Source organism: Coccinella septempunctata, chromosome 6, assembly GCF_907165205.1.
Source record: "Coccinella septempunctata chromosome 6, icCocSept1.1, whole genome shotgun sequence".
NCBI classification, from domain to species: domain Eukaryota; kingdom Metazoa; phylum Arthropoda; class Insecta; order Coleoptera; family Coccinellidae; genus Coccinella; species Coccinella septempunctata.
Genome location: NC_058194.1, coordinates 33,888,445 through 33,915,516, shown reverse-complemented (window position 1 = coordinate 33,915,516; position 27,072 = coordinate 33,888,445). Strand labels below are relative to the sequence as shown.

General features: G+C 41.7%; 3 protein-coding genes across 3 annotated transcripts; 1 reads left to right on the top strand and 2 right to left on the bottom strand.

Moving 5' to 3' along the window:
* Nucleotides 1-82: 82 nt before the first annotated feature.
* On the top strand, nucleotides 83-26,801 carry LOC123314800 (girdin). Its single transcript, XM_044900169.1, has 14 exons — nucleotides 83-627; nucleotides 682-894; nucleotides 12,215-12,424; nucleotides 12,734-12,996; nucleotides 19,994-20,075; nucleotides 20,204-20,509; nucleotides 20,573-21,346; nucleotides 21,408-22,007; nucleotides 22,116-22,403; nucleotides 22,458-22,658; nucleotides 22,721-22,959; nucleotides 23,018-23,087; nucleotides 24,242-24,521; nucleotides 25,852-26,801. The coding sequence occupies exons 1-14, from the start codon at nucleotides 574-576 to the stop codon at nucleotides 26,148-26,150; spliced, it is 3,879 nt and encodes a 1,292-aa protein (XP_044756104.1). The 5' UTR covers nucleotides 83-573; the 3' UTR covers nucleotides 26,151-26,801.
* LOC123314802 (hexokinase type 2-like) lies at nucleotides 13,806-17,174 on the bottom strand. Its single transcript, XM_044900171.1, has 8 exons — nucleotides 16,966-17,174; nucleotides 16,743-16,905; nucleotides 16,267-16,622; nucleotides 16,073-16,175; nucleotides 15,814-16,006; nucleotides 14,650-14,855; nucleotides 14,047-14,273; nucleotides 13,806-13,961 (listed from the first exon to the last, which is right to left on the bottom strand). Exons 1-8 carry the CDS (start codon nucleotides 17,143-17,145, stop codon nucleotides 13,893-13,895), a joined length of 1,497 nt encoding a protein of 498 aa, XP_044756106.1. The 5' UTR covers nucleotides 17,146-17,174; the 3' UTR covers nucleotides 13,806-13,892.
* LOC123314801 (hexokinase type 2-like) lies at nucleotides 17,179-19,616 on the bottom strand. The gene is made up of 9 exons (XM_044900170.1): nucleotides 19,434-19,616; nucleotides 19,286-19,386; nucleotides 19,072-19,234; nucleotides 18,659-19,017; nucleotides 18,410-18,509; nucleotides 18,155-18,347; nucleotides 17,665-17,870; nucleotides 17,383-17,609; nucleotides 17,179-17,321 (listed from the first exon to the last, which is right to left on the bottom strand). Exons 1-9 carry the CDS (start codon nucleotides 19,534-19,536, stop codon nucleotides 17,241-17,243), a joined length of 1,533 nt encoding a protein of 510 aa, XP_044756105.1. The 5' UTR covers nucleotides 19,537-19,616; the 3' UTR covers nucleotides 17,179-17,240.
* Nucleotides 26,802-27,072: the final 271 nt, after the last annotated feature.

The window sequence follows — 27,072 nt, the reverse complement described above, 5'->3', positions numbered from 1 at the left end:
TCTATGGTATCGTTATTCTTTTTCTTGTTCTTCGTCTTAGTTTTTCTATGCTCACTTCTGACAGTTCACCGAACGCAAAAAATTAGGTTCAGTCAATCTCAAGTTGGTCTGTGATAGAGTATAAACAATCTGTGGTGAAAATTTGTATTATACGCTCTTTCGAAAGAATATTTGCGAATTTTTAAAACTGAGTCTGAGTGGTGTTATATCTTCCGATTGCTGAATTGGTGATGTTCGTAGTCCTTGTCCTGACGAATTCTGATCCTGACCTCTTCAATTTTTGGATAACTGGTAACAATAGTCTGTTGACTTTCTTTTCGCAGATCGTGAGAAAAAGTGCATTATTTTGTAAATAATGCTGCGTTATCGAAGAACTCATAGCGGTAAGGTGTAGTGATCGAGTACTCATGTAGTTTTTGACAGTGCTAACCCAAGGTAGTAATTGGAAGTGCGAAAAAGTGCCTTCGTTGAACTTATACTAGAACTATGTTTATAATATCTTTCAGACTTGTATCATCAAATAGTAGTAGTGTATTTTAGTTAGATTTTTTTTACATCACCTATAATGATATAATGGCTTCATCTACAGATATAGAAGAATTTTTGGCCTCACCTCTGGTAGCCTGGGTAAGTTTTTCCTTTAAAAAATATTACTCTTTTTTATCAATCCGATGGTTACAGCTAAAATCATGTGTGGAGGATATAGACAACAAACTGGATAGTTACGAAAATTTCTTCGACGGCTTCCCATTTCGCGAAGTACTTTTGAAAATTGATCCAGACCCAGTCGATCCTGTTCCCAGCTTATCCAGTTTCTTAGGAGATGTCAGTTTGGTCAGTGCCAGGATACAAATTTTCCATACAATTATCAGCAATATCCAAACGATTTACATGGTGAGTAATATATTTTAAGCCCATTTTCCCAAAGAAGAAAACCGTGAAAGTTATTTTTTGAAAATTCTTCTTTTCGCGTTATTTTTCAATATTTTCGTAATACTATTCGAGAACGAAGAAAACGAAATTGTGGGTGATAATTTTACATGTCCTAACATTCCCTACATAGTTTTAATTTGCTGAAATTCGTATAATTACTCTGTATATATTCAATTTGGAATATATGCTCTTCGAAACGTTTTTATTTATAGTAAACAATTTTTCAGTTTCCTTTCTTTCTGAAGTTATTTTTAATATGATTTCTAGCAGCAGTTTGAATTGTCCAGATTGTGAATTCGTTTGAAAATTACGTTCCAGACAAGACAAACCAACGCGGTTTTTATAGAATCTCTTGGAAGTTGAATCTCGAATCGTCTATTTAAGAGATTCATTGGAATGTCTTCTCGTTTTTTTTTGAGCCACCTACGATTAGTTACATGTGTTCAGCCAATTTTATCTTTTTTGTCTTAACCAGTAATTTTAAAGCGACTGCGAGGAATACATTTTCGGACCTTCTTTAGGTTTATAAAAAAGTATTATTGACAATAAAGATGTTTTGCTTGTTTCGTGTAAGTAAAATAGCGTATTTGGAGGATTCCGGCTATTTTACTGGTTTTCTACACTAAATTCAGATTTGGTACGTTATTTGAGCCATTTTCTATGGTCAGGAACGTTAACTTTGAAAGTGTCGAATACTTGACAGGTAGTTAATCGATTTTGAAATATTCATCCCGAGAAGTCATTAAAAGGGTTGGGGTAATTAAGATAAGATGGTAATTCTTGTAAACACCTTCTGACCCTTTTCGTCATTTTGCACCTTTTCGAGGTAACAGAGGTAGAAGTCTCTTTGTGTGACCCCAAGTGATAAAACTACAATTAAGAGGCAGTTGAAGATCTTCCATTAACCCAACGTACAAAATGTACTTAACCGTACCCTTTTGATTTGAATGTAGGCGGATTTCGACTATTAACGACTTCATGGGGAAGATTTTTGGGAAAAGGTCAATAAATGTGCCACTTGGATGTCCTGAATACATTTACAGCCATAATGAGGGTACGGTTGGAGAAAGCTGTTGAACCTTTCGGTACTGCATTTCATAGAAGGAAGTTTAATCCCACTTTTACTCATCAGAAGAGGACAAACCATTGTATTTTTCGATCTTTGTGCATAGGGATCTTTCTAACTGGAAATTGAAATCTTTGTTCTATGACAGAAAATTGAAGGTTCAGTTCAGTTCTTCGGGAGAATAATGCGAAGTTTTCGATAGCGCTTCATTGAATCTGTCAACAAACTTCTTCGTATCGTCTTACGCGTACGAACGCCTTCAAGGGTAATCAACACAATGGACCAAACCAATGTCATTTTCGTACTAATTGGTGCTATTTACAAAATGATACGTTGAACCTTCTAATTGGCGATTTTGACACACGTACAAAGAGAACAGATAGTTATCAACGATGCGGATAGTGTAATGCGACACTCATGTGGAAATGGATACTTTTCGACCATCTCCGGACCACTGGAGCTATACGTTCCCCGACAGTTATTTTTTTTTAGTTCTCTTTGCGTCATTCGAGATTTTTTTATATTTGTGATGAATTGGAGATAAACAATCCTTATACACGTCGTTGAACCCTTTTTTAGTCTCCCCAACCCTCGGATTTTCGAAAGGAAGTAGGGTTCGTTCGATATATCATTAAAAACTGTTGCATGGTTTATTTCTATGACCTTTCACCTGCCATACTTCTCTGCTTCTTGAAATAATTCATCGCTGATCACATTTAAAAAAATTATTATATTAATAGTGAACTGTTCTGTATATGAATTCAAAATTTCTGATGGGATCAATCACCCTGTACATCCCTGAAATATCGCTTAATCGTAAAGCCAGCTGCTGGAATTAATAACTTTCAAAAATGTCACCCTCTACACATTTTATGGTTCATAGGTTATCTGTGCTTTTTTTGGTCATAGATTCTACTATGAATTTTTCTTCTGTCATGATCATTGATTTCTTCTATGCACCTTATTTTGAAAACGGTCCCTCTCAACAATTTTTTATGGTTCACAGATTTTCTGTGTATCCTAGGTTTTTCTATGAACCTCCGTTTGAAAACGACAATTTTTCCTGCGTTTTCGCGTAAAAGCGACCTTCCCCCACGTCAACAGGTAATTCGTCCGCGGAAACGGCGTCGAGCCCTCGCGATAAGGTCCCTCATTTCAATGTTTATCAGTCGAGCGGACGCGATAAACGCGCGGCGCTACCCCGTCGATGTCGAATATTGTCCTGGTCGCTCGTCGTGGTACACCTGGCGGTCACCGGACCGTATATCCCCTCGTAATGCTCGACCTAACTCCGTGACTCCCATGACGCATCGGAACGATTCTAGAGACGAGCGCGAGGAGTAAAAACAAAGAGGGAAACGCGTTGCGAAAGGCGAGAGATGAGGAAATGAGAGAAGGTTGTAGCGGGTGGAATTGGGCGTCGTGGAGGACAGGTTGCGGTGCGGGATGAATACGGGGCGATGGCTCGAAACCGTCCACGGGAGCGGAATTTGAATTGCGCGCCATGATTCCATCTCTTGATGACATTTCGATTACGCGGTGGCCGACGAATAAAGAACATTTTTTATTCTATGGTCCTGCCGATTGTTGGTGACAGATGGGAATTTGTAGGCATAGAGTTATCTCGTGGTTTTTCTTACGAGAAATGTAAAAATGCCTGAAACAAATATTAATTTTTCAGTTTTCTCGTATAATTTCCACATATGTACTTTTCCGACGTTTTAAAAAACGTTATTAGTCTCAAGAGGAGGATCATCCATGGAATTCGAACGTTGTCTATGTCCAAAGCCTAAAATATACTTCATAATCTTCAAAATCGTGTGAATTTTCTGTCGTAGAATCCGATGGTCCGTTAAGATTTCAAGATAACCTTTCTAAGTTAATCCTAGACTGACAGTTACGGTTTGGAATTCCCCGAATTCTTGTCGTTTCCAAAAAGCAACAGACCGTCAATATTCGTTCAACCGATCGATCGTAAATTAATACGAGCATGTCGGCCAGATATCGATGTCTCGTCCAAATCCTATGTAAAATCGCAAGTTCTCAATCTATAGTCTCTTCTATTCTCACACTAATTTCTCTTCTGGGAAAAAAGTGATCAATTTTCGCTTTCTTGATCGAGGATCAGGTTAATATTTGGAACATAGATACATATCTATGTTCCAAGAACATAGATACATATCTATGTTCCAAGGGTTTGTACCACTGAATTATAGTATTCTATGGTGATTAAAGTTCAGTGGTTTGTACGAGGGAGGTATGAAAAGTTTTGGGAGATTGATTTTCTGAAGAAATCGGTGGATTTAATCAGGGGTAGACATTAGGGGATCGTTATTGCTTGCTGGGGGTGTGGACGGAGCGTTTTTTCTTCGTACCTTGTTAGTGGCTCTCAGGAATGGAAAGGATTTTTCCGAGAGAGAAGAAAATGTTTTAATTAACCCGAGGACGTCAAAGTTCTCATCTCCAGATGCCAATTAAAACGGTCTCGAAACAGCTCTTATCCGAACATTGTCTACGCGTGTGTATTCTTCTCAAAGAGTCGAATAAATGTTAAGTTCGTTAAGGCGATACAATGGACAATGGTGTTTACAATTTCGATTCATTAGACGAGGTGACTGCTGATGGGATTCGTGTGACTGCGTGGATAGGTGTTAAGAATGGAGATTCCTCCTGGTAGCTGTAGAGAAAACTGGAAAATATGTATATTTTTGTCTATCATTATTCCGATGAATAAATCTTTGGTATTAACCGCGAAAAGCAATATTTCCAATAGGAGTTTTGAGAAATCATTCCTGAAACATTGATGCTTCGTGAATAAAGACGGTTTTTGTTACGTTCCCATTCTATCCGTATTCCGAGTGAGATGTCTCTGATGAGGTCAATAGAAAGAAGACCTAACGTTTGCGTTCGTCACGAAAATATCCGTGATTTCTTTTTCATCTACATAATTAGATCTTCTGATGATGGTTGTGCATGTGGAAAAAAGATACGTCCGACATGGCATTTAATTGGGCAGTGGCGTACATACGAATTTCGTATTACCGCATTTTATGGCTTCGGGCAACCAATTTTCTCTCTCTGGATTGCAATTCTCTATCGAATCATGAACTATGTAGTTTTGTGGAATCTACGGAACAACTTCTTTGCATTCCATATCCTGGGACAGTAGTGGGACAACCTGATTTTCAAACAAAGGTGCAAATGGGTCATTATAGGTGGGTGTAACGCTCTTGCTCATTTTTACCCAAAAAATCGAGTATTTGTGCTATGGTAGAAGCCTTGGCAATGCTGATTATAGATCCCAATTGGATCAGACGAATATAACAGGAGATATCGCAGATTGAAATATACAATTTTCGAAAAATTCCATCTCAACGATGAAAATCCAAACGAGGGAAGATAGCCCCTTCTATGGAGACGGTACAGAAGTGATTATGCTTCCGGAAGCTACCACATGAGAAACGTCCAAACACCTGTTAATCAGAGGGTCCAAAACACTGGTTCCCCTACCTGAAAACGAACTCGTTGAACAAGTGTGTATAGGCGTTTTTGAACCCGATCATAGCTTTCAACGCGTGCTTTAATATTCTAATATAACAATTTCAATATGCAAATTGCAGTAGTATATCCTATGTGTGACTGGCATCATTCGAATGATTAAGTTATTAAAATTTCCCTGACGGCATCACTTATCCTTTTCCGATCCGACTTTGGAGCGTTTTAAATTGTGTTTTTGAATCCGGAGATGTAATATAGAATGCTGTGGGTTTAACCGTGACGCATATCCATACAATTTTGTTTGTTATCCGCGACGTTTGACGCTGGGACAAAAATTGATTTCAAAAACGTCTTCCATCTTATTCGTCATTTTCTAGGCGGTAGTTAGGATGCTCCACATTCTGTTGACTTCCAAATCGGGACAGACGACACGAGAACGATGACACCCGTATCGTAATAACGTAATTTGTCTCGGTTTGTGACTCTGGAACACGGTGCTCAGTCTCGTGAGCAAATAACCGCTCAGATTAACCTGGGGGCCATTAGCGAGTTGCGTAGGTACCTATATCTTGCGTCTACGGTTAAGATGTCACGAGAAAGGACGCAGCCTTTCAGAACGGACCATTTGGTCTCGTTTTCCGTTGCCCTGATCTGTCAGTCTAAAGTCTATGGCTTTAGGAGTGTGCTTCTTAATTCTGGAAGCTTTCACAGTGGCTGTTTCCTTCTGCAGGCTCTGCTTCAGCTGTAGATGACGCAGTTAGGTAACCCACTTACCAAACTAAAAACTAACCTCCTTAAAGCTATGCCAGAGCTCCCTGATTTTGCCAGAAAACGAGTCTATCGTTCCCGATGGGGATTGCTTCTATTTTCAGGGTTTTTCCCTTCCGCCGATGCCGCATCCGACGGCTGAGCGCACGCGTTTCACGAAGATATCCTCTCGGATTAGAAATCGCGATCATTTTTCCGCCGAACAATACGCCCAACAGCAGGTAGATCTTATCCGAGCTGAAATTAACCTCTGGCGTGGAATTTGAATTTAATGCGTTCATAAAGGTGAATGTAACGCAACTGCGACCTTGTCGGCCGTGTGTGTCGACCATAGACATATTAAACACATGGACACGGCGTAGAGAGAGAGGGGGTGCGGCCGAAATAAGATAGAGCTAGTATGGGCAAAACATTCGTTTGAACTTTGTATTTATCGAAATTTTCAGAATTTTCTCATCAATTTTAGATCAACTTTGAATGTCGTATCCTTTTTCTATTATGAAAATAATAATGGTGTCCTCGTAGAGTGCAATTAATAGTACGAAATGAGTTGAAAAGACAGATAAAATGAAATTTCACAGGTATAGTAACTTCGATGTATTAATCGATTTATTATATCATAGTTGAATTATTCATTTCAAATCAATAAATGTATGTCGATTCTTTTCTCATCTAGCTAAAATAATACTCAAGAAGCAGTAGAAGCACTTGAGATTAGAAGAGAAAATTAGTATGCTGATTGTAATGTCTATTTTTCAACCTTTTGATCAATATTGATCAATGCAATATTTTTTCAGATATTGAACAAGAAATTAGAATATTGTGTTGGCTAAAAATGTGCTCAATTGTTTTTATTCAAATCAATTTATTTACAAACTTTTCATGAACTTATCTGTTGTATTTTCCGAGGAATAGTTGCCGAAAGCAAAAATTGTGCTCTTTAGTTCTAATTGGATCATTAAACGCAATCTAAATGATAGTAGTATTCGTTCAATTTTTTATATTCGATTATAGGTACTTGTTTTTATCTCTAACGGGCGCAAATATACAAATAGAGCTCGGAAATTAATACCATCTTGCCCATACTAGCTCCATCTCATGTTGGCCGCACTTGTGGCTATTGAAACTCACTGAAAGGGCGCGTCCATGTGTTTTATAGGTCTATGGTGTCGACTTGCATTTCTGTGCTCGTTCGGAGATAAGTGCCGTACTTTCCCCTGTACATACGAGATACACGAAACTACGTACATGTCACTGTTTCGACAAAGATACCTCCGTAGAAGAACGTTTGATTGAATAACGCACTACGAGTGTTCGGCCGAATTTAAGAACGATGCCGGAGAATGTTTCTGCCGACACAGATCATGCTTGAGTTTCAATATGGCGACTCTTCTCTTCTTCTACAGATTATTATTCGAACGTGTAAATATAAACGAAAAAGAGATAGGCTTTCGACTTTTCCTGAACGTTCATATAAACTCAAAGTTTTTCCCTGAGCTCTTGTATCATACTCTAAATTGTATGGTACCCCGTTACACATGGTGAAAATGTCGTGACCCCATACTATTTAACCGATGTGGCCAGTTATCAAGCCATTCAAGGAGAATGTCCACGATCGAAGATATAACAAAGGACCTTTATTGCGATGAAAGAGACGAGATACAATAGTATACCGCGTCCTGCTAACATCTTTTCCTTGTACCATTGTCTTTTCGTCATTATACGCCGCCTATTTTAAATTCCGTATTAGTTCTTGGATCGATGATTATCCTATAACGTGTAGTGGAAAATAACAAAAGGAATCACTGAAATACTGAAAATTGAGAGGTGGCACGTGTCAAATAAAATAAATAACTTGTCAAAAAATCGTTCTATAAGCCCGATTTTCTTCTTCTCTCGTCTGTTCGTGAACTCTGAGGGATCTCGACGCGTTGAATATTCTGTCCATGCCCCCGAAATTTAAATTTAAAATATGACGTCGACGAAAATAGCAGCATTCCTCCTTGTCCACGAGGCACGACCGAAATCGCCCGCAATATCAACAAAAGTGCTGGAATCTCTTCTTGCTCTCCGTAATCGATGATGCCGCGTGTCGAAGACTCCTAAAAATAACTTCTTCTTCCGTGATACTGAATGGGCGCACCAACGGCGTAGAACGATGAATATAAGTCACCTTTTTTTTTTTTTTCGTTAGAGTTACGACGGTAGCCGAGATGGGAATTCGAAAAACGCCACGCCTTATTTGGATTGTGGGAAGGTCGCGTATTTTTTTCTCCGAGCGAAATTGTGGTGGAAAGCGAGGCGTAAGTTAATAGCGCGCACGTTGTTGGTTACTTTGTTCTCGAACACTTTGATGGAGTGGTCAGGAACACTTGGTTTTACTTTTGCCCTATCGATGACTAGCAGCTAGGCGCTATGTACCCGGGAGTTTCTTCTCGTTTGAGAAAAACCATACACATGACGAAGGAGCAACCCTTCTAGTGAGAGATCTGAAAACTACAGCGATCTCGAAGCAACCGTTCGGTCTTGACGAATTTTTGACTGAACCCACTTTTTTGGAAATTTTCGATGGTCATCTTTAGAGAGATTAATCTTCCAGTAAAATTATCGTAGATATAAACGTGATACATATTCTTAAAGAGCCACTCTTCTATTAAAAAATCTGAGAAATTCATCCATTTCGGCACAACCGTTCGACCTTAAGGAAGTTTTAACTGAACCCAATTTTTTTGAATTTTTCGATGGTCGTCTTTAGAGAGATTAATCTTCCAGGAAAATTATCGTAGATCTGAACGTGATATATATTCTAAAAGAGCAACTCTTCTTGTAGGAAATCTGAGAACTTCATCCATTTCGGCACAACCGTTCGACCTTGAGGAAGTTTTAACTGAACCCAATTTTTTCGAATTTTTCGACGGTCACCTTTGGAGAGATTAATCTTCCAGGAAAATTATCGTAGATCTAAACGAGATACACATACTGAAAGAACAACTCTTCTAGTGGAAAATTTGAGAACTTCATTCCTTTCGGCACAACCGTTCGACCTTGAGGAAGTTTTAACTGAACCCAATTTTTTGGAATTTTTCGATGGTCGTCTTTAGAGAGATTAATCTTCCAGGAAAATTATCGTAGATCTGAACGTGATATATATTCTAAAAGAGCAACTCTTCTTGTAGGAAATCTGAGAACTTCATCCATTTCGGCACAACCGTTCGACCTTGAGGAAGTTTTAACTGAACCCAATTTTTTGGAATTTTTCGATGGTCGTCTTTAGAGAGATTAATCTTCCAGGAAAATTATCGTAGATCTGAACGTGATATATATTCTAAAAGAGCAACTCTTCTAGTAGGAAATCTGAGAACTTCATCCATTTCGGCACAACCGTTCGACCTTGAGGGAGTTTTAACTGAACCCAATTTTTTGGAATTTTTCGATGGTCGTCTTTAGAGAGATTAATCTTCCAGGAAAATCATCGTAGATCTGAACGTGATATATATTCTAAAAGAGCAACTCTTCTAGTAGGAAATCTGAGAACTTCATCCATTTCGGCACAACCGTTCGACCTTGAGGAAGTTTTAACTGAACCCAATTTTTTGGAATTTTTCGATGGTCATCTTTAGAGAGATTAATCTTCCAGGAAAATTATCGTAGATCTGAACGTGATATATATTTTAAAAGAGCAACTCTTCTAGTAGGAAATCTGAGAACTTCATCCATTTCGGCACAACCGTTCGACCTTGAGGGAGTTTTAACTGAACCCAATTTTTTGGAATTTTTCGATGGTCGTCTTTAGAGAGATTAATATTCCAGGAAAATTGTCGTAGATCTGAACGTGATATATATTCAAAAAGAGCAACTCTTCTAGTAGGAAATCTGAGAACTTCATCCATTTCGGCACAACCGTTCGACCTTGAGGAAGTTTTAACTGAACCCAATTTTTTGGAATTTTTCGATGGTCGTCTTTAGTGAGATTAATCTTCCAGGAAAATCATCGTAGATCTGAACGTGATATATATTCTAAAAGAGCAACTCTTCTAGTATAAATTCTGAGAACCACAGCGATCTCGAAGCAACCGTTCGGTCTTGACGAATTTTCAACCCCATCTTTGACGATTTTTCGTCAACCTGACGAATTTCAGAGTTCGCTATTAATTTTCATAGAATTCTAACCCCTCGGCGTTATTTTGATCACGTCGAGAGTAAACGAGCGAAGGGGCTCGCTCGTGAACGCGATGGTCCCCGTTTCTGAACGATTGTTAATCCTCAAGAACAATGAATGAACGAGCGCTTTGCAAAACGGGCGGCGTGTTCCTATCTCCAGATAGGGATTAGATAGGAAATTTACGTTCGCATTATTAAGTGTATACCTTTATAACGGACCGATGAAAACGGAGAATGATATAAAATAGATCTCGACATCCGAGCCACAGGGGCTACGTTAAATTATTATGCGTTGGTCGCAACCGATGTGTCAATTAGACTCTTGAAGGCTTGGAGAAGTAACCTCTGGTTGTAAATGTACGAAAAATAAAAGGGAATAACGCGCCTAAAGTATGTACAGGCTGTTTTCTCAAGATGTGGAGACGATGAAAGAGGTTGTCCCCTGTTCGAAACCAATACGTCGTGGAAATATATACCTATATACCTCATATAACAGAGATAGAGTGAAAACGAAGAGATAATATGCAGAACCCAACAAATTCCACCTCGAAATCGGAACTGACGCGTGAAAAAAAAATCGAAGGTGAAATTTTCAATGACAGGTCGATCGTATGGGAATTCTGTATGTCGGATAACGAGAGTCAGGCTGGAGTTCCGTTAGGTCTCATGACGAATCGAATAATTGTCGGATATCGCATAAAATTAATGCTATTTTTGCTTATCCAGCACTTTTGACACGTCTACCGGTTTTATCGATTGTCTAGCTTCGTCCTTGTCCCGACGTTATGTCGCCAATTAAGTGGGTTATTGAATATGATCGCATGTGTGCAACGAGGTATTCGATTCAACGATGATTCTACGTATACTGGGTGTCCAGTGATGCTGTGCACTTTGTACCGTCCGGAAAACATCCTTCAAGCTCGCTCTGAATCATTGTCGAAGAAGAATTGGTCGCTGTATTGGCACAACTGTCCTATATACCTATTTCGAATACCATCTGACTTTTAGTTCGTTTGGACTATCCTATTTTGTTGCGACTATTCATATTTATAATGAATATTCACGAACGTCCCTAAGTACGCCCCTGTCGCCGCTGGTACATTCCAGATCTTTTCGATCTAGATCAAGAACTATTAGGCGGGAGTGGTCAGTGATTCAAAGAACCACAACGATATACAGAGTTGGCGTTCATAGTGCAACAAGTTTGAAAATAATTATATCATGTTCAGACATATAACTGCTTTATATTTTGATCTTACAGCCACTTTCATAATCGACTTTGAAGTCCCTTGAATCCAAAGCTTCTTTAAGTAGGTATCACTTTCTACTATCACTAAAAGAAGCTTTAAAATTAAAGGAACCTTAAAAATACTGTTTATGGAAGTGGTCGTAAGGATTACAATATAATGCAGTAATTAATATACACGGGTTTTAGTTATTTTAACACTTGTCGCACAATAAACGCCGTCTGATCGCTGCTGGATGGTCCGAAATTCGACAGGGGCGTACTCAGGATCGATAGTAAACATCCATCATAAAAATAGCCAAATACACTCTACTAGTTACGACTTGAAAGTCAGTATACTTGTTTTTGCCTACGTAATTGCCATAAATTTTTCATTGGGATTGTAGAGTACTCATTTAAGAAGCATTTCGTACGAAATTCTCCCAAGGGACGAGAAAAACTATCGAATTTTTTGTAGACAAGTCGCCAATGGATCCTCATCAAACCATAATTTCGTAACACTGCCAAACGCACCGGTTGAAGTACCCAATTTTTTTTTCCAGGCCGAGTTCAACCAGGTCGTGACCAGAGTTCCGGACATCATGATCCTCGCGCAGGAACCCTCCACCAGAAACGCGCTAGAGCAGCTGAAACTCATCATACACCTGTTGCTTGGCTGCGCCGTCCAGGGACCCACACAGGAATACTTCGTGTCCAGGATAACGATCCTGCCGAACTCTAAACAGGAGGAGATCGCCGCCCTCATAACAGCGGTGAGTATGTCTGAAGGTCTCTTTTATACACTACTCGAAAATTGAAGAAGATCCTACCTGGAGGAGCTTAAAAAGGTTCCATAGGTTATAAAACATCGAAATCAAGTTCGTCAGAGCTTTGGCGAGAGGTTGGCATGTATGCGGTGGGTCAGACAAGCGGTGTAATTGCTGTGACGTCGCAGACTAATTGTGTCCAACGCAATTTATCGAATTTCCACTTACAATTTTCGAGCAGTGTGCTTTTAATGAGATGCTGTCTGAGTTCGCGCCCTTGTCTTTTTTTTAACCACTGGGAATTTCCCCCTCCAGGTTTGCGCGGGTCAGACCATCGTCATCAACAACGACGGTTTACTCCAGAATGCGGAATTGGTCTTCAAATCCGTGTTCGCGTTGGCGGAGGACAGGAACAATTACCAGAAGTATTACGTCGAAGACTGCAGGAGGAAACTGGCCGCGCAGAGTTGCGTCGTTTACGAAAACGAGAAGGAAAGGCAACTGTCCAGAGACGCCACCCATCTGGCCGTGGAGATCGTGGACTACAAGTCGCAGATCAGAAAACTGAAGCAGACGATGTGAGTATAACTATATTTTTCGTACTCCAACAGTTGGCTTTGCAAATGTCGTAGAAGAATCTGTGTGAACCAGCCGGCTAAATGCCAGATCCTCAAAAATTTCCAAACGGTATCGAAAAACACAATTTTTTACATATCCTAGGCTGAGTCTTTGAACGATTTTCTAAATAGAATAATCACTTACCTGCTCAAAAAATCAACTTCCATATCGACGTGTTCGCGGTTCACCGTCACATCTCTGACTGAATTATTTCCTAGAAATCGACTGCCGACTTTTTAATTTTTTAATTGAAATTATTATTACCTCAATCCGACTTCGTTTGGCCGCTCACCCATTATCATACTCGATCGATTTAATGAAGAAACGGCCGAGGGGAATCCGCTGAACCGTTCAGGAAAAATTACCATCGACGATGAGCAATTTCGTTGCGTTTACTCGAGAGGTACGTATTTTTTGAGGGGCAGGTGAATCTATGATTGATGGGAAAGATTTGGGAGAGCTCCTACCCCTATCTAAAGGATTTTCATCCTTTTTTCGAAAAATTCCGTTGTGTTCTCAAGTTTACCGCTTTTGAATGAGCCACTCTGTATATTGCTACCAATTTTTGGTTAACCGGCACTAGAATTTGATTACTTTAATGTTGATTTTGTGGAATTGACGCTGATACATGAATTTTTTTGTCTTAATGGGTTGCGTTGACTGTTTTTTATGTTTGCCACTTTCTTTATTCCAAGACTTCTCATCTTGTGTTTGGATTTTTAATTCTCTGATTTCTGCTTCATTTAATTACAGAAAACCGTAAGAGAAATTGATTTATTTTGATGTTTATTTGGTCCAAACATTTTTCTTTTATCCTCTTATCTTATCCTCTGAGTTTCTTCAATGATAGAGCTCATCAGGAGGCTGAAGCAGCTGTTAGAGCAGCACCTCGGCCACTGCCATCTTCTGACAGCATCAGATCGAACTGTAAATTTTTACATTAATTATCAACCTGTTTGGGTCCTTATTTTAATGAAATTTTTCTTGGAAAACAATAAAATTTTCCCTACCACGACTCCTGGGGTGACCAATTGTCTCATCTTCTCCACCATCAGATGGTGGAAGTACGGATGGTACCTATAGACGGAGCCGTCTATACCAACTGTCACTCTCTTCTCTTCCGTCTTCTTGATCAAGGTGGCTAGACCTGCGGCACACATGAACGCGGCCCTTCTGCTCACGCATTCGCAGATGTACCTGACGTTTTGAAAGTCGACTTCCGTTATGTTCTTCAGCCCTACGAGCGAAAAAAAAAAACGAAAAAATCTATCGTCAAAATCGTTCGTCAGGAATTCTTGTTCTAAACGGCAACCCTGGAGGTTGTGACAACCAGCCACCGTCATAGAAAAGATCAAAAAAAGGCACTATAACGAACTGTCAAAATCGTTGGTTACAGTGATCACTGTAGGACAGGCAAAGCGTTTTTTAGAACCGGTGTGTGTAAAAGTTTGTTTGCCCTACGGTTACCAACGACAACCAACGATTTTGACATGATGTCATATGATTTATAGATTAGGTTATGCCGTCGTTGAGGTTAAATGATATTGAATTTGCAGAATGCGTCTTTGGCAGCATAATCAACACATCTTTCGTCTTTACAACTCACAACTCACCTAGTGATTCTAGGATCGCCTTGCATTTGTCATACGTCCCAGGCTTGTCGGATTCAATGTCGGAAACGTACTTGGTTAGGAATTTGTCTTTCTGGTTCAGTTCGCTCGACGATTTACCTCCGAATATGGAACCGTCCTTGACGCATTTCAAAATCAACAGTCTCACCAGTTCTCCCATGTACATTCCAGATATCATCTTCTCGTGCCTGAAGATTGGACGATAATTTAGTTAGATAAAGAGGGTGGGCTTTATAGTTTTTCATTTTGCCGCACAACAGATTAGAGGTCATTTGTTTTGTGGTATCATTCTGAAGATGGTAACTTTGACTCGCAAAACGCACGATAAAAATGTATAAATTCCCTGTGAATAGAACATAGTTAAGAATCTTAACTATGTCCAAGTCACAGTTAACATATAAGCTTGCAGCGCAGTCATAGTCAATACATATTCATCCTGTGCACTATGTGCAGGTCACAGTTAAGGGGCTCAACTATGTCGAAGTCACAGTTAATTTATAAGTTTGCAGCGCACCACTCATTAGTCACAGTTAATATGCATTCATCCTGTGCACTATGTGTAGGTCACAGTTGAGTGGCTTAACTATGTCGAAGTCACAGTTAATTTATAAGTTTGCAGCGCACCATTCATTAGTCACAGTTAATATGCATTCATCCTGTGCACTATGTGTAGGTCACAGTTGAGTGGCTTAACTATGTCGAAGTCACAGTTAATTTATAAGTTTGCAGCGCACTATTTATTAGTTACAGTTAATATGCATTCATACTGTGCGCTATGTGCAGGTCTCAGTTAAGAGTCTATGTCCAAGTCACTGTTAATTTATATACTTGCCTCGCACCAGTTATGAGTTATAGTCATCCTGTGGACTGTACAAGTCACGGTTAATTCATACACTTGTCAAGTACAGTGTAATGATCATAGTTACTATTTATTCATCCCGCACTCTATTTGTAAGTCACAGTTTTTTTCTCGAGCGCTTTATGCGGGTCACAGTTAATTCATCAACTTACCGCGCACTAGGCAAGAGTCACAGTTACTACGAGTTAGTCCCTTAGGTATAGCAGAAGCTTTATAAATGGTTTTATATGGTCTCGGGCGCAGTGAAAATTCAGTGAGAATCTTCCTAGAGAAAAACCGATACTTACAGCTGTTTCCCTGGATTGATCGATCCCTTATCGATCTCCACATCTTCCGGCCTCCTTATGAAATCCAGACTGCCGTCGTCGCCGAAAGCACCCCATTCGCAGTTGATCAGCACCACGCCGGAACCGTGGTTAGCGGCGTCGAACATCTCGGCGTTCTGCTGCTTCTCCACGTAACAAGCGTTGGTTCCGGTTCCTGCCAAAAAAAAAACGCGACCGTGATCGCGCCTGAAGAAGACGATTCTAAGGGCGCGAAACTCACCCACTATCAGTCCGATCCTGCAGTAGGGGCTCTTCCAAGCGCACGCGATCAGGGTGCCAGCTGTGTCGTTTATGACCGCCTTAACGTTGACGTTTTTCTGTATCTGCAAAGTAAAAGGTCAATTGCCATTGATAGTGATGATGCTACAGAAGGCAGACTCAAAATATGTTTGCCTCTCAGCAGTAAAGACTTACCCCCTTACGAACTAAGGCCTCTTGTAGCACCTTGACCACATCTTCCCCTATCACATCCTCGCACTTGAACCCCTTGGTCCACCTCTCGATGATCCCCTTGTCGATCGCCTTCTGGACCAGGGGGAAGCTGTAGGTGAAGCCCAAGGGAAGACACTCGTTGTCCAGCTTCTGCTCCACTATGAAAACCTTCAGGCAGGTCGCCACGTGGTCGAAGAGGTCCTTGCCCGATCCCCGCATCTTTTCCCCCGGTATGACGAACGTCCTGGAGGTCATCTCGAAGTGGTTCTTCTGCAGCTCCACCAGTATCACCCTGAAGTTGGTGCCGCCGAGATCCAGGGCTAGGTATTTGCCAACCTCTGTCGCATAGGGATTGAGTTAGTTGAATTTAAGGTTGAAGTTTAGGGTTGGAGATTAAAATACTGAAATCTGTAAGGGTTTTAAGTGGAGGAAGAATGGATAATCCATCTGGTCATTACCTTGTCCAGTTGGAAGGTCTTGTATGTAGGTCGGATAGCACTTGACGATCGACTTTGGATGCGTTGCTTTGGCCAGACCTTTATGTAGATCGGCCATGAAGAGTCTCATGTATTTTTTCAGATCTTCGTCTGTTACGCAGAAGTCTTTCAAGGCGTTGTACACCTGAAACGAAAATTCGGTCTTTATGTTCGATTCCAAAAGGTTTTTTCCAAAGGAGTTTACGTCATTTGTTGGTTTCGTCCTTGGGATATTCAAAGGGCGACACAGGCAGGCTCTGTTATGAGATGGATGAACATCTTCTTCCTTCTGCTTTTCCGTCATTATTTCAACGATTTTCTTCACTAGAATTTGCGATGGGGATGAAGGGGTTCGAAATTTGATAGCTGACGATAAAATTGACATATGTTGTCATGGTTGGCACGACATAAAAATCGGTTTACTTTGTATTCTATATTCGGAACATTTTTACAATTGTTGAAAGTGTCACTGTGTACGTCTCAGGCCTCGTATTTGGCTGCAACTGCTGCTGCCAAGGCTGCTCCTCTACCACTGCCGTCTTCCGACAGCATCAGCTGGAACTGAAAGGAAAAACTTACACTTTATAAAGTGAAAAAAACCCAAATTCTCTTATGGTCGTACCTGCACACCAGGAATCAGCAGTTCTTGAATCTTGTTCATCATGAGTCTATGAACGTGGGGATGATGCAAGTACACAGATCCATCAATACCTACAGCAACATTCCTCTCCCCCATTTTCCTGATCAAACCGCAGATTCCCGCTGAAACCATATAGGCAGCTCTAGAAGAAACGCACTCGCAGATGTATCTAACGTTGAGACAGTCTTCCTCCGTTATGTGCGGCAGACCTGGAAGGGTTGATGTAGGCAATCGAGAGAATAAAGGGTATTGAACAATACAGACCCAAATCCCCGAATATCTGCATGCACTTGCCGTGCGTCCCGGTCCTCTGTCCCTCGATCTGAGACACGTACTTGGTCAGGAACATGTTCCTGGTGAATAAGGAGTTGGAACCTTTTCCTCCGAAGAGACTGCCGTCTTTCACTGCGTGCACGAGCAAAACTCTGACTATTTCACCCATGTACATTCCGGAAATCATCTTCTCGTGCCTTGAATGGTGAATCAAGCGGTGGTTTAATAATTGATTGGGAAAATACGAGCCCAAGACTGGAGCCGTGTGGGAACCCTTTCTCTTTCATCATATCTCGTTTTAAATTGCAATCCCAAGGCGGCCTACCACACAAGGATACTTCTCCTACGAGGTTAGACCGTGTGTTTTTGGGTAGACACGTTAAAAGACTATTTATTAGGTGGTCTCAGCATCGCTTTCATCTCGTGGGGAAGGATCTTGGTGTATGGCAGGCCCATGCCTAGGTTTATCACCAATACGTACACCTGTCTACCGGGATTGATGGTTTGGGAATCTAGCTCCAAGTCGTATTTGGTCCTGATGAAGTCCAATGACCCATCATCTCCAAAGGCGCCCCACTCGGTATTTATCAGGACCTTGCCAGAACCACGGTCCTTGTTGTCGAACAATTGGGCGCATTTTTGTTTTTCTACGTAACACGCGTTCGTGCCGGTCCCTGAAGAACACGAAGATATGATCGATCTTAACCAAGAATGCAGCAGAGATGTTGTAACTCACCAATAATGAGACCTATTTTGCAGTCCGGGTTTTTCCACGCCCCAGATATCAGAGTTCCTGTGGTATCGTTTATCACAACTTTTATCTTGATATTTTTCATCTGGAGCAGAACAAATATGATGGTGAGTAAGGGAAATGACAAGTTATTGGAAGGCTCCTTGAACGTACTCTTGTAGTATCCCTCTGGATGAGGTGTAGCGCTTCTGGGATAAGATTGGTGGAAGGAAAGGAATTAAAGATGAAGATTACCCCTTTCCTGACGATGGCGTCTTGCAGCAGTTTACCGACGTCTTGACCGACCACGTCAGTGCAGTTGAAACCCTTGGTCCACCTCTCTATGAGAGCCTTGTTGAGGCTCTTCTGGCTCAGGGGAAAGCTGAAGGTAAACCCCATGGAATACATCCCGTTCTTGAGGTTGTACTTTTCGACGAACATAGCGATGCAGTCGGCCAGGTAGGAGAACAGGTTATCGCCAGTGCCGAGCATCTTCTCCTGAGGCACCGCGAACTGCATGGAGGTCATCTTCAGGTGGTCGGGCCCTCCTAGCTCGACCATCAGCACCCTGAAGTTGGTGCCGCCCAGGTCCACCGCCAGATAAGTGCCGGTTTCTGTGGACCAGAATATGTTAGTGAAACCTTGGCAAGATTTGCTCCAGGAGTTACCGAGTCCAGTGGGCAGGTCTTGGATGTAGGTGACGAAACATTTGACGATCGAAGTGTTGTGCGTTTGCCTGTTCAGTCCCTTCTTCAGGTCTATGACCAGCCGCCTTTCGTACTCTTTCAACTGCTCGTTAGTCACCAAGAATTCCTTCATGAGATCCATGATCTGCAACATGGAAGCTATAAGATGTTGGCGTGGGAAATTACGAGAATGTACCCTTGGTCGAACGCTAGATTTGCTAGAAGACAGCGGATTGTCGTTCAGCTGTATCGGTGGGGGTCTTGCTGAATCGTAAAAATCGTCCAACCTGTAAACGTCTGAAAGAAACATTCAAGATTTTCGAGGAGAACCTATCGTAAATCACCTTCTTCGTCTATGGTTTTTTCCGCAGCTTTCGGCACCGGTGTCTTGCAGATGAGCGCGCCTATAATGAAGAGAATCAGCAGGAAACTGAGGGACGTGTGCATGATTCAATATTAACTGGAATTTTTGGCCTAGAGAATCCGTCAAAATTTAACGATTGAAGCAAACGTCTAATTTGTGTCAGGGTTTCGATTGACAATCTGTAGTATCTTCTGTGGTTTCGGTTTGTAGGATTCTGCTTGGTAAACTTTGCGATTATCGAACCTACGTGCAGAATAAAGCCCCAGTCAATAGAGGAGAGGCTAGAATCAATCGAAACCTTAAAAGTTTCGATACCCCTTCTAGCCTGATACATCCCGCTAATCGGCTCAACTTTCAAGCCGCGGAAGGGTGACGATGTGTCGAGAAAAAAACTCTGGCAGTCTTCAAGTTACGCCCACGCATGTCGCTCTGTCACCCGCTGCTCAGAATCGTGAAAGTCGATCCTACGGTCGTTTTTTACGCCGCGCTGTCGGTCTTCTTGGCGTTGACCGTCCGATTAATCTTCGCGTTTTTTTGCAGAGACGAGAGGAACGACAACATCATCGAACTGACGGAGGAACTGGAGAAGATCAAGGCTATAAACGAGAAACTGCACCGTGAGGTAAGTCGAAGGACTAAGTCCACCATATCTGGAGCTCTGGAGGTGCACCCCCTGTCGCAATGAACTTTTTTTTCCTTCTTGTTTGAATTATATCCTAATCCATATTTTGCTCAATCTACCATTGGCAGAACGGAAAACTGGTGGCCGAGAGGATCAAGATTCGCAGGTCCGAGGACGAATGGGAGGCCTTGAGGGACAAGGCCGAACAGGCGGAATACTTGGAGAAGGAGGCGATCGTCCTTCGAAGGAATCTGATCGACGCCAAATCCAACAAGAACAGGCTGGAGGAATTGTTGGCCGACAACAAGGTCCTCGAACGCAACCAAGAGGTTTTGGAGGCCCAGCTCGCTGAGTCCAGGAAGAAGGGAAAGAGGATCTTCGAGGTGGAGGGACAGTTGCTCAACGCTCAGAAATGCATCAACGACCTAGAACTTGTGAGTAACACGTGAGCTCATGTTGTTAGGATATCCGGATAATTTTTCTTTCAATTTCCGCAGGAACTAGAGGCGTCTAGATCGAAGATCGAAGACTTGGAGAAGCACATCGTCGAGTTGCAGCAGATCAGCGTCAACGCGGAACAGGAACGCGTCCGCGAAGAAGAATCCGAATTTGAGCTATCGGGGTCGTTCTCCACCGAGAACAGCTACTGCTTCCAGTCCGGCCACACCAGCATTCAGGAAGAACTGAATAACAACGCCCAAGCGAAGATCTTGCAGCTGCAGCTCGAGAAGAGGCAGCTGGAAATGGCCATCGACGAGATCGAGCAGAAGACCTTCTACGAGACGGCCCACAAGGTGCTGGAACTGGAGAAGGAGAAGAAGAAACTGTCCCTGCAGTGCGAGAGCCTTCAGAGCGAGGTGGATCGCCTCAACCAGGGCAACATCGGCGTGGAGAAACTGTTCAAGGACACCATCGAGGAGAACGTATCTCTCCAGCAGAAATTGGAAGCGATGAAGACCCTGACGGAAAGACAGGCGCAGGACTTGATGTTGGAGAAAGAGAGACAGACCGACTTACAGAAAACCATAGATTTCTTCAAGAAGGAGAAGGAGAACGTGCTGCTCCTGTGCGATGCCATAAAGAACAGAGCGGACAAGGCCGACAAATCCAACATCGAACTGACGGAAACTGTTGAGAAGCTCAGGAAGGACGTAGAGAAAGGAAAAGAAATGGAACGAACGAACGAGAAGTTGAACGACAAGGTGGAGTCGCTCGAGAAAGAGATAGCCAGTCTGCAGAAGGAGCTGGCCAAGTCCAAGGAACTGTTAGAGGTGAGAAACGGACAATCTTTATGCCGACGACCTTGCATTATTTTTTTTATTTATTTCTCAGGTCAAGAGCGTCGATCTGGATCAGACAACGAACGAGATCTCCAAACTGGAGCGACAACTCGAGACCTTCGCCGAGGAAAAATCCGAAATGTTGGAACAACTGGAGAAATTACAGGTGTGCGAGAGGAAGGCGCAAGAGCTGCTGTCCCAGGCGGCCGTGCACTCCGAGACCATAACCGCCCTGCAGAAGGACCTGGTCAGCGAGAAGGTCAACAACGAGAGGTTCAAATCCAACGTGGAAAAGTTGGGTCTCAGTCTGGACGTCCTGGAGAACGACGTCAACGTGGTCCTCGAGAAGATGCTGGACAACCTGGAGGTGTCCAAAGTTCTCACCGCCATCTACAAGACGAGGGACAACGGCGTGGTGGACGTCGACAAGCTGGAGGAGATGGCCAGTTCGCTGACGGAGGAGTGGAGGCAGGAGGTCGAGAAGCTGCAGGCCGAGATCGCCGGTTTGCAGGCTTCGAACGAATCGTTGAAGACCGAGAACGCCAGCCTCCAGGTCGACGTTTCCACGTTGAAATCGCAGTTGCAGAGTCTGCAGGTCCAACAGACTGCTTTGCAGCTCGCCAACAGTCAGCTCGTCGCGGAGAAAGAAGACGTAAGTGGATACATTCAACAATATTCGCACGGTCAATCAAACTATTCACGATCGGAGCTCTTAACAACCCGTTTAGGTTGACAAATGACAAGTGACGTTTATTTTCAGCTGTCGCGACAGAACCAGATGCAGCAGACCCAGCAGAAAACCCTGTCGCACGACCAGGACGTCCTCAGTAACATCCACGCCGAACTGACGGCCGAGTACGAGAAGTTGCTCGCGGAAAAGGAGAACCTGAAGAGGAACAACAGGGATCTGAAGTCGGACGTGAGGACGTACGTGGAAAAGTTGGAGAACCTGGAGAACAGACTCAAATCGGCCGAACAGGAGTCGGAGAAGGCCAACGAGGCCGCCAAGCATCTGTCTTACCTGAGGGTGGAACATTCGAAGCTCAAGGTAAGGTTGAAGATCTTCAAGAAACGACGGGGATTTAATCGATTTTTTTTGCAGAGCGATTTCCGCAACTTGTTGGCGACCAGCGAACGGTTATCGACGGAATGTAAATCTTCCCGGGAAGAACTACAGACTTTACGGGCCGAATTCAGGGATTTGAAGAGCGCGAATGTTGAGATGAAGAACGAACTAAGTAATAAGATCGACATTATAACGACATTCCAGATGGAAAACGCGGTGTTGCAGCAAAAATGCGAGGTAAGGATTGAGGTTAAGTCACCATTTGTCCATTATTCAATTATTACATTGTACTCTTTCAGATGCTGCAAGAAAACCTGAACAAACTGGACCTCACCAGGATATCTCTGCTCGACAGTTTTTCCGAGTTGTGCAAACAGAGTTTGGTGTGCATGGCCGATTCGATGGACCGGCAGAATCATTCGCAGATGGAAGCCAAACGTCACTGGGAACAGTACAATAACATCCTCAGGCAAAAGGATAAGTTGGAAGAGAAGATCTTTGATTTCTACAAGAAGTTGGATAACGTCAATACGAAGAAGTGAGTGTGTTAAAAAACCTCATTGGTGAATTGTGTTAAAATGTTGTTTTTTTTCCAGGGGAGGATTTGCTTCGCTTGTTAGAAGGGTCCGAAAAGCTGGATCTGGAATAATGAGTCGAAGTAGAAGTGTAAGTAAGATATTCAGGTTCAAGTTAAAAGTAAGTATCGAAATTATTTCATTCGTCGTCAATTGTAGGATTCCATAGATGTATTCAGTTTACTAAAAACTTGGTAGATATGTTGATTACTATTAATTCTTTATCCTTAGGTACATATTGTTTTAAGTGAGTAACATTTACGTTAATCACAAGAGGAGAGTAGGATTTACATGAAAACAAATTCATTGCTTTCATTAAATCATTTTTTATCTTTTTTTTTCAATTGTTCGATGTAGGTATATTTTATGGTCAGTTTATTCATTTTTTGTTTCCTGTTATAGTTCATTCATTTTTTGTTTCTTGTTAAATCGTTTATTTTTTATCTAATTATTCATAGTTTTTAGTTATTATTTCCTATAATGTGAGTGAAATTTTTTTGGCCTACCCTCAACATCATCTTTATTTAAATTTTTGGTATTCTTTTCCCATTTCAATTTTGTTTGAGAGCTCGAAAAAATAATCTGCTATTCCTAATCTACGAAGTCAGAATATTAGATTTTGTTCGACATCTGAAAAAAAAATTCATATTTCACCGAAAACTTAAAATTCTCAACATTTATTCAACGTGGGAAATGAGCGTATGGTTTCCGGTTAAATCGAAGGTGGTGACTGAGAATAAACAAAAATATTTTTGATATATCGATTACTTTATGAAATATTGAGGATCAAATTCCGAAAGAAGATATCATTTCGAAGAAAATTTCTCATTTCACGAAATTGAAATTTTTCAACTGGCATTTACTTTTATTACACTCTCAGATCACTAGAGTACCTATTAAAAAGTCAACAGCTCAAATCAGATATTTTTTGCTGAGATATAAGCGCGCAAAGCTGAAGACGTTTTTCTGATTCGGCTTTCTAAAGCTATAAAATTCGAAGGGCATGAGATGTAGAGAAAACAATTGGCAATTCGCAATCTACTTGCTTCAATTGACCGTATAAGGAATTTTCTCGGATTAAAAAAAAAAATTATGTTCACGCCCACCGGTGTATACAGTAGACGGGTCTACTCCACCTTTTTGCCCTAAGAAACGAACGCCCAAGAAAGTTTCACTCGAAAACGTAGCAAAAACCGATTATATAAAGATGATACCACGTGTTAAATCACTTTTCAACCCTTACAGACCAGACGATCGTCGGAGGAGGAGACCGCGCCCGCCACCCCTTCGCGAACCATCCAGGCCGAACCCCAGGTGGCCGGTCCCAGTTGCAGCGGCTCCGCCGAGTCCAACAACAGCTCCAACGGCAACGAGTCGGACGACAACATCAGTAACGAGGATCCGATCGCTACGGACCGTCTCAGACGCACCCCCAGCGGAGGGCCTAACGGTCACAGGCCGAGGGACGAGGTGGCCCTGAGGCGGTCGCAGAGGCATCAGTCGTCGCGGAGGAACAGCGTGGCAAGTACGTCTATTTCCGACAGAACGAACGAGGAACTTTCGAGTATCTACGACGAGAAGTTGAATCTGAAAAAGAAGATCGAACTGTTGACGTTGTACATGACGGAGCTGGAATACGGGATGGACACGGGTGGTATCGAGACGCCCGTCTAGATTTTAAAGAAAAAAAAATAAGATTACCGGCCGAGTTTTCTAGGTGATGTTTTGATTATTAGTAGCGTTTTGAGCGAGTAGATGTTTTGATTAACAAGCTTACTTCCGGCTTCAGGTAGGGAAGGTAGTAAAGAAATACTGAAGGGTCTGACTTAAAAAAGAAACCTACAGACTAAAAAACTTTCTACACCATTGGTTCACGGTTTTTCCGTATTCGGCTCCATTTAAATAGACTTTTCAATCGTATCATTGGTTTTTCTGTTTCACTCGTTCAACAAATGATCACATTCAATGAAAATCACATAGGTTTCGTTACTGAAAATTTAGTTTCATTTCACTATCGATTCCGATTCACAAGAACTTTAAGAAACTTCGTAGTTAGTGCTGTGAGTTAAGAGCACTGCCACCCCTCAGATTAAGCCAACCCCGTCCTGTCCGGAACGTCACCTTTCCGAAATTATTTGAACTGGTGGTGTGAAAGCCCCTGGGAGACCAAAAAGGAAAGGAGAAACAACCCCGTCTTTTCCGAGTTCTCACCCTTGCCTAAAATTTGAATGGTGGTGTGAAAGCCCCCTGGGAGACGGAAAAGGAAAGGAGAGACAATCCCTTTCTGTCAGAGTTCTCTCCCTTTCGAAAGCAGTTTGACTGGTGGTGCGAGAGCCCCTGGGAGACCAAAAAGGAAAGGAGAAACGACCCCGTCTTTTCCGAGTTCTCACCCTTGCCGAAGTAAATTGACTGGTGGTGTGAAAGCACCTGGGAGATCAAAAGAGAAAGGACAAACAACACCGTTCTGTCCGAATCTCACCCTTCTGGAAGTAGTTTGATTGGTGGCGCGAAAGCCTCTGGGGGACGAAAACGAAGAGCAGAATTCGGGTTGTGTCTTCTTTCCACCTGTGAACTTGTAACTTTTGTCCCCAGTCCACGATGATTAAAAGTCTTGTTGCATCTACAGAAAGGGCCTCTCTTCTACTCTAGACGACTGGCTGTCACAGGCCCCTTTGTGGCCCTAGTAGACTATATTGTAGAAGATAAAAGTTTGCTCCAAATATTGCATTGATTTTACCGATACTCGATGAAAATCTTCATCTATCTAGTTAAATAACTTGTCCTAGTGTAGTGTAGTGATGTATCGTTTTACTTCATCTGCGATTTTCCTAACTTTAACATATTTCTCTCCACAGGTGAAGAACTACTTTTAAGGGACACCCCCAGCCTTGGTTCCATAGGGTCGCGTAGAACTGTGTATATATCGGAGGATGAACCGGTGCCTTCCCCGACTCCGATCCAACAGACCCCCTTAAGAGACAGCAATCCCCCCCTTTTAGTTTATAATAGGATATCAACTGTGATAGGTGGCGATACCCTCTGTACGCTGGGTAACCAAACGAATTTACCGGAAATCCCTAGAGAAAACTTGGACGGTAAGAAGCCGACGAATCCAAAGGAAACCGCTGTGTGGTACGAGTATGGTTGTGTCTAGTTTAAGTATTAACGATCGCGTAAAACGGTGAAATTCACTCGATATCGTAATTTTAATTAACGTTGAATCAGTATTAAGACATGTGTCATTCGCTCTCTCGCAATTCGCAGGTCGCTCGAACGCTTAACTCTTTAATAATTTCAATCACCTTTTTTTTATTTCTATCAGGCCTGTGGTTTTATGTGAATTTCATTGTTTCACATCACACACTTGAGTGTTCCTTAATGTATATATTTTTAGTTTTGCTATTCGTTTTTACCTAAACAGCGCAACACGTACTAAACGCACTCTGTTTACTTCAAAGAATTGTTCGAACTATACTATTGACTGAGATCGGTAATACGATCATTCCTATTCAAAGAGCTTTACATTTTACTCTGAGTATATTGTTGTGAAAGTTAACCATTTGATTTTATGAGCAGAATCAAAATTTATAAGTTATTCGCTTCGAAAAAGTGTATATACATGTTATATATCCGAATGGCTATTTCAAGCCCACATTTTTATACTCTCATGTTGACAATTCTTCCATGTACTTATAGGTTACCACTTTTGTTAATATATTGGATAAGATTTTTAATGTCTTCAGCTAAAATTGTGATTACAAGTTTATTGTTATTAATAAACTGAAATAAACGAATATACTAGAAATTATCGCTTCTTTTATTCACTTTTCCTGACATCAACGGAAAGCTATTTTCATTCACCATGAAGTTATACTTCATCCACGATCGATGCATAAAGTGATCATAATCTATGTGTATACTTGAATAATGGCATTCATAAATCACTTGTGATTCATGAGCCATTATTCACTTGTCTATCGAACTTTATGGTCACAATCAGAGACTGTGATCTTGGAGTATTGGACATAACAATATTACATATAACTCAGAAATTGCCGAACAGAATGTTTATTAAA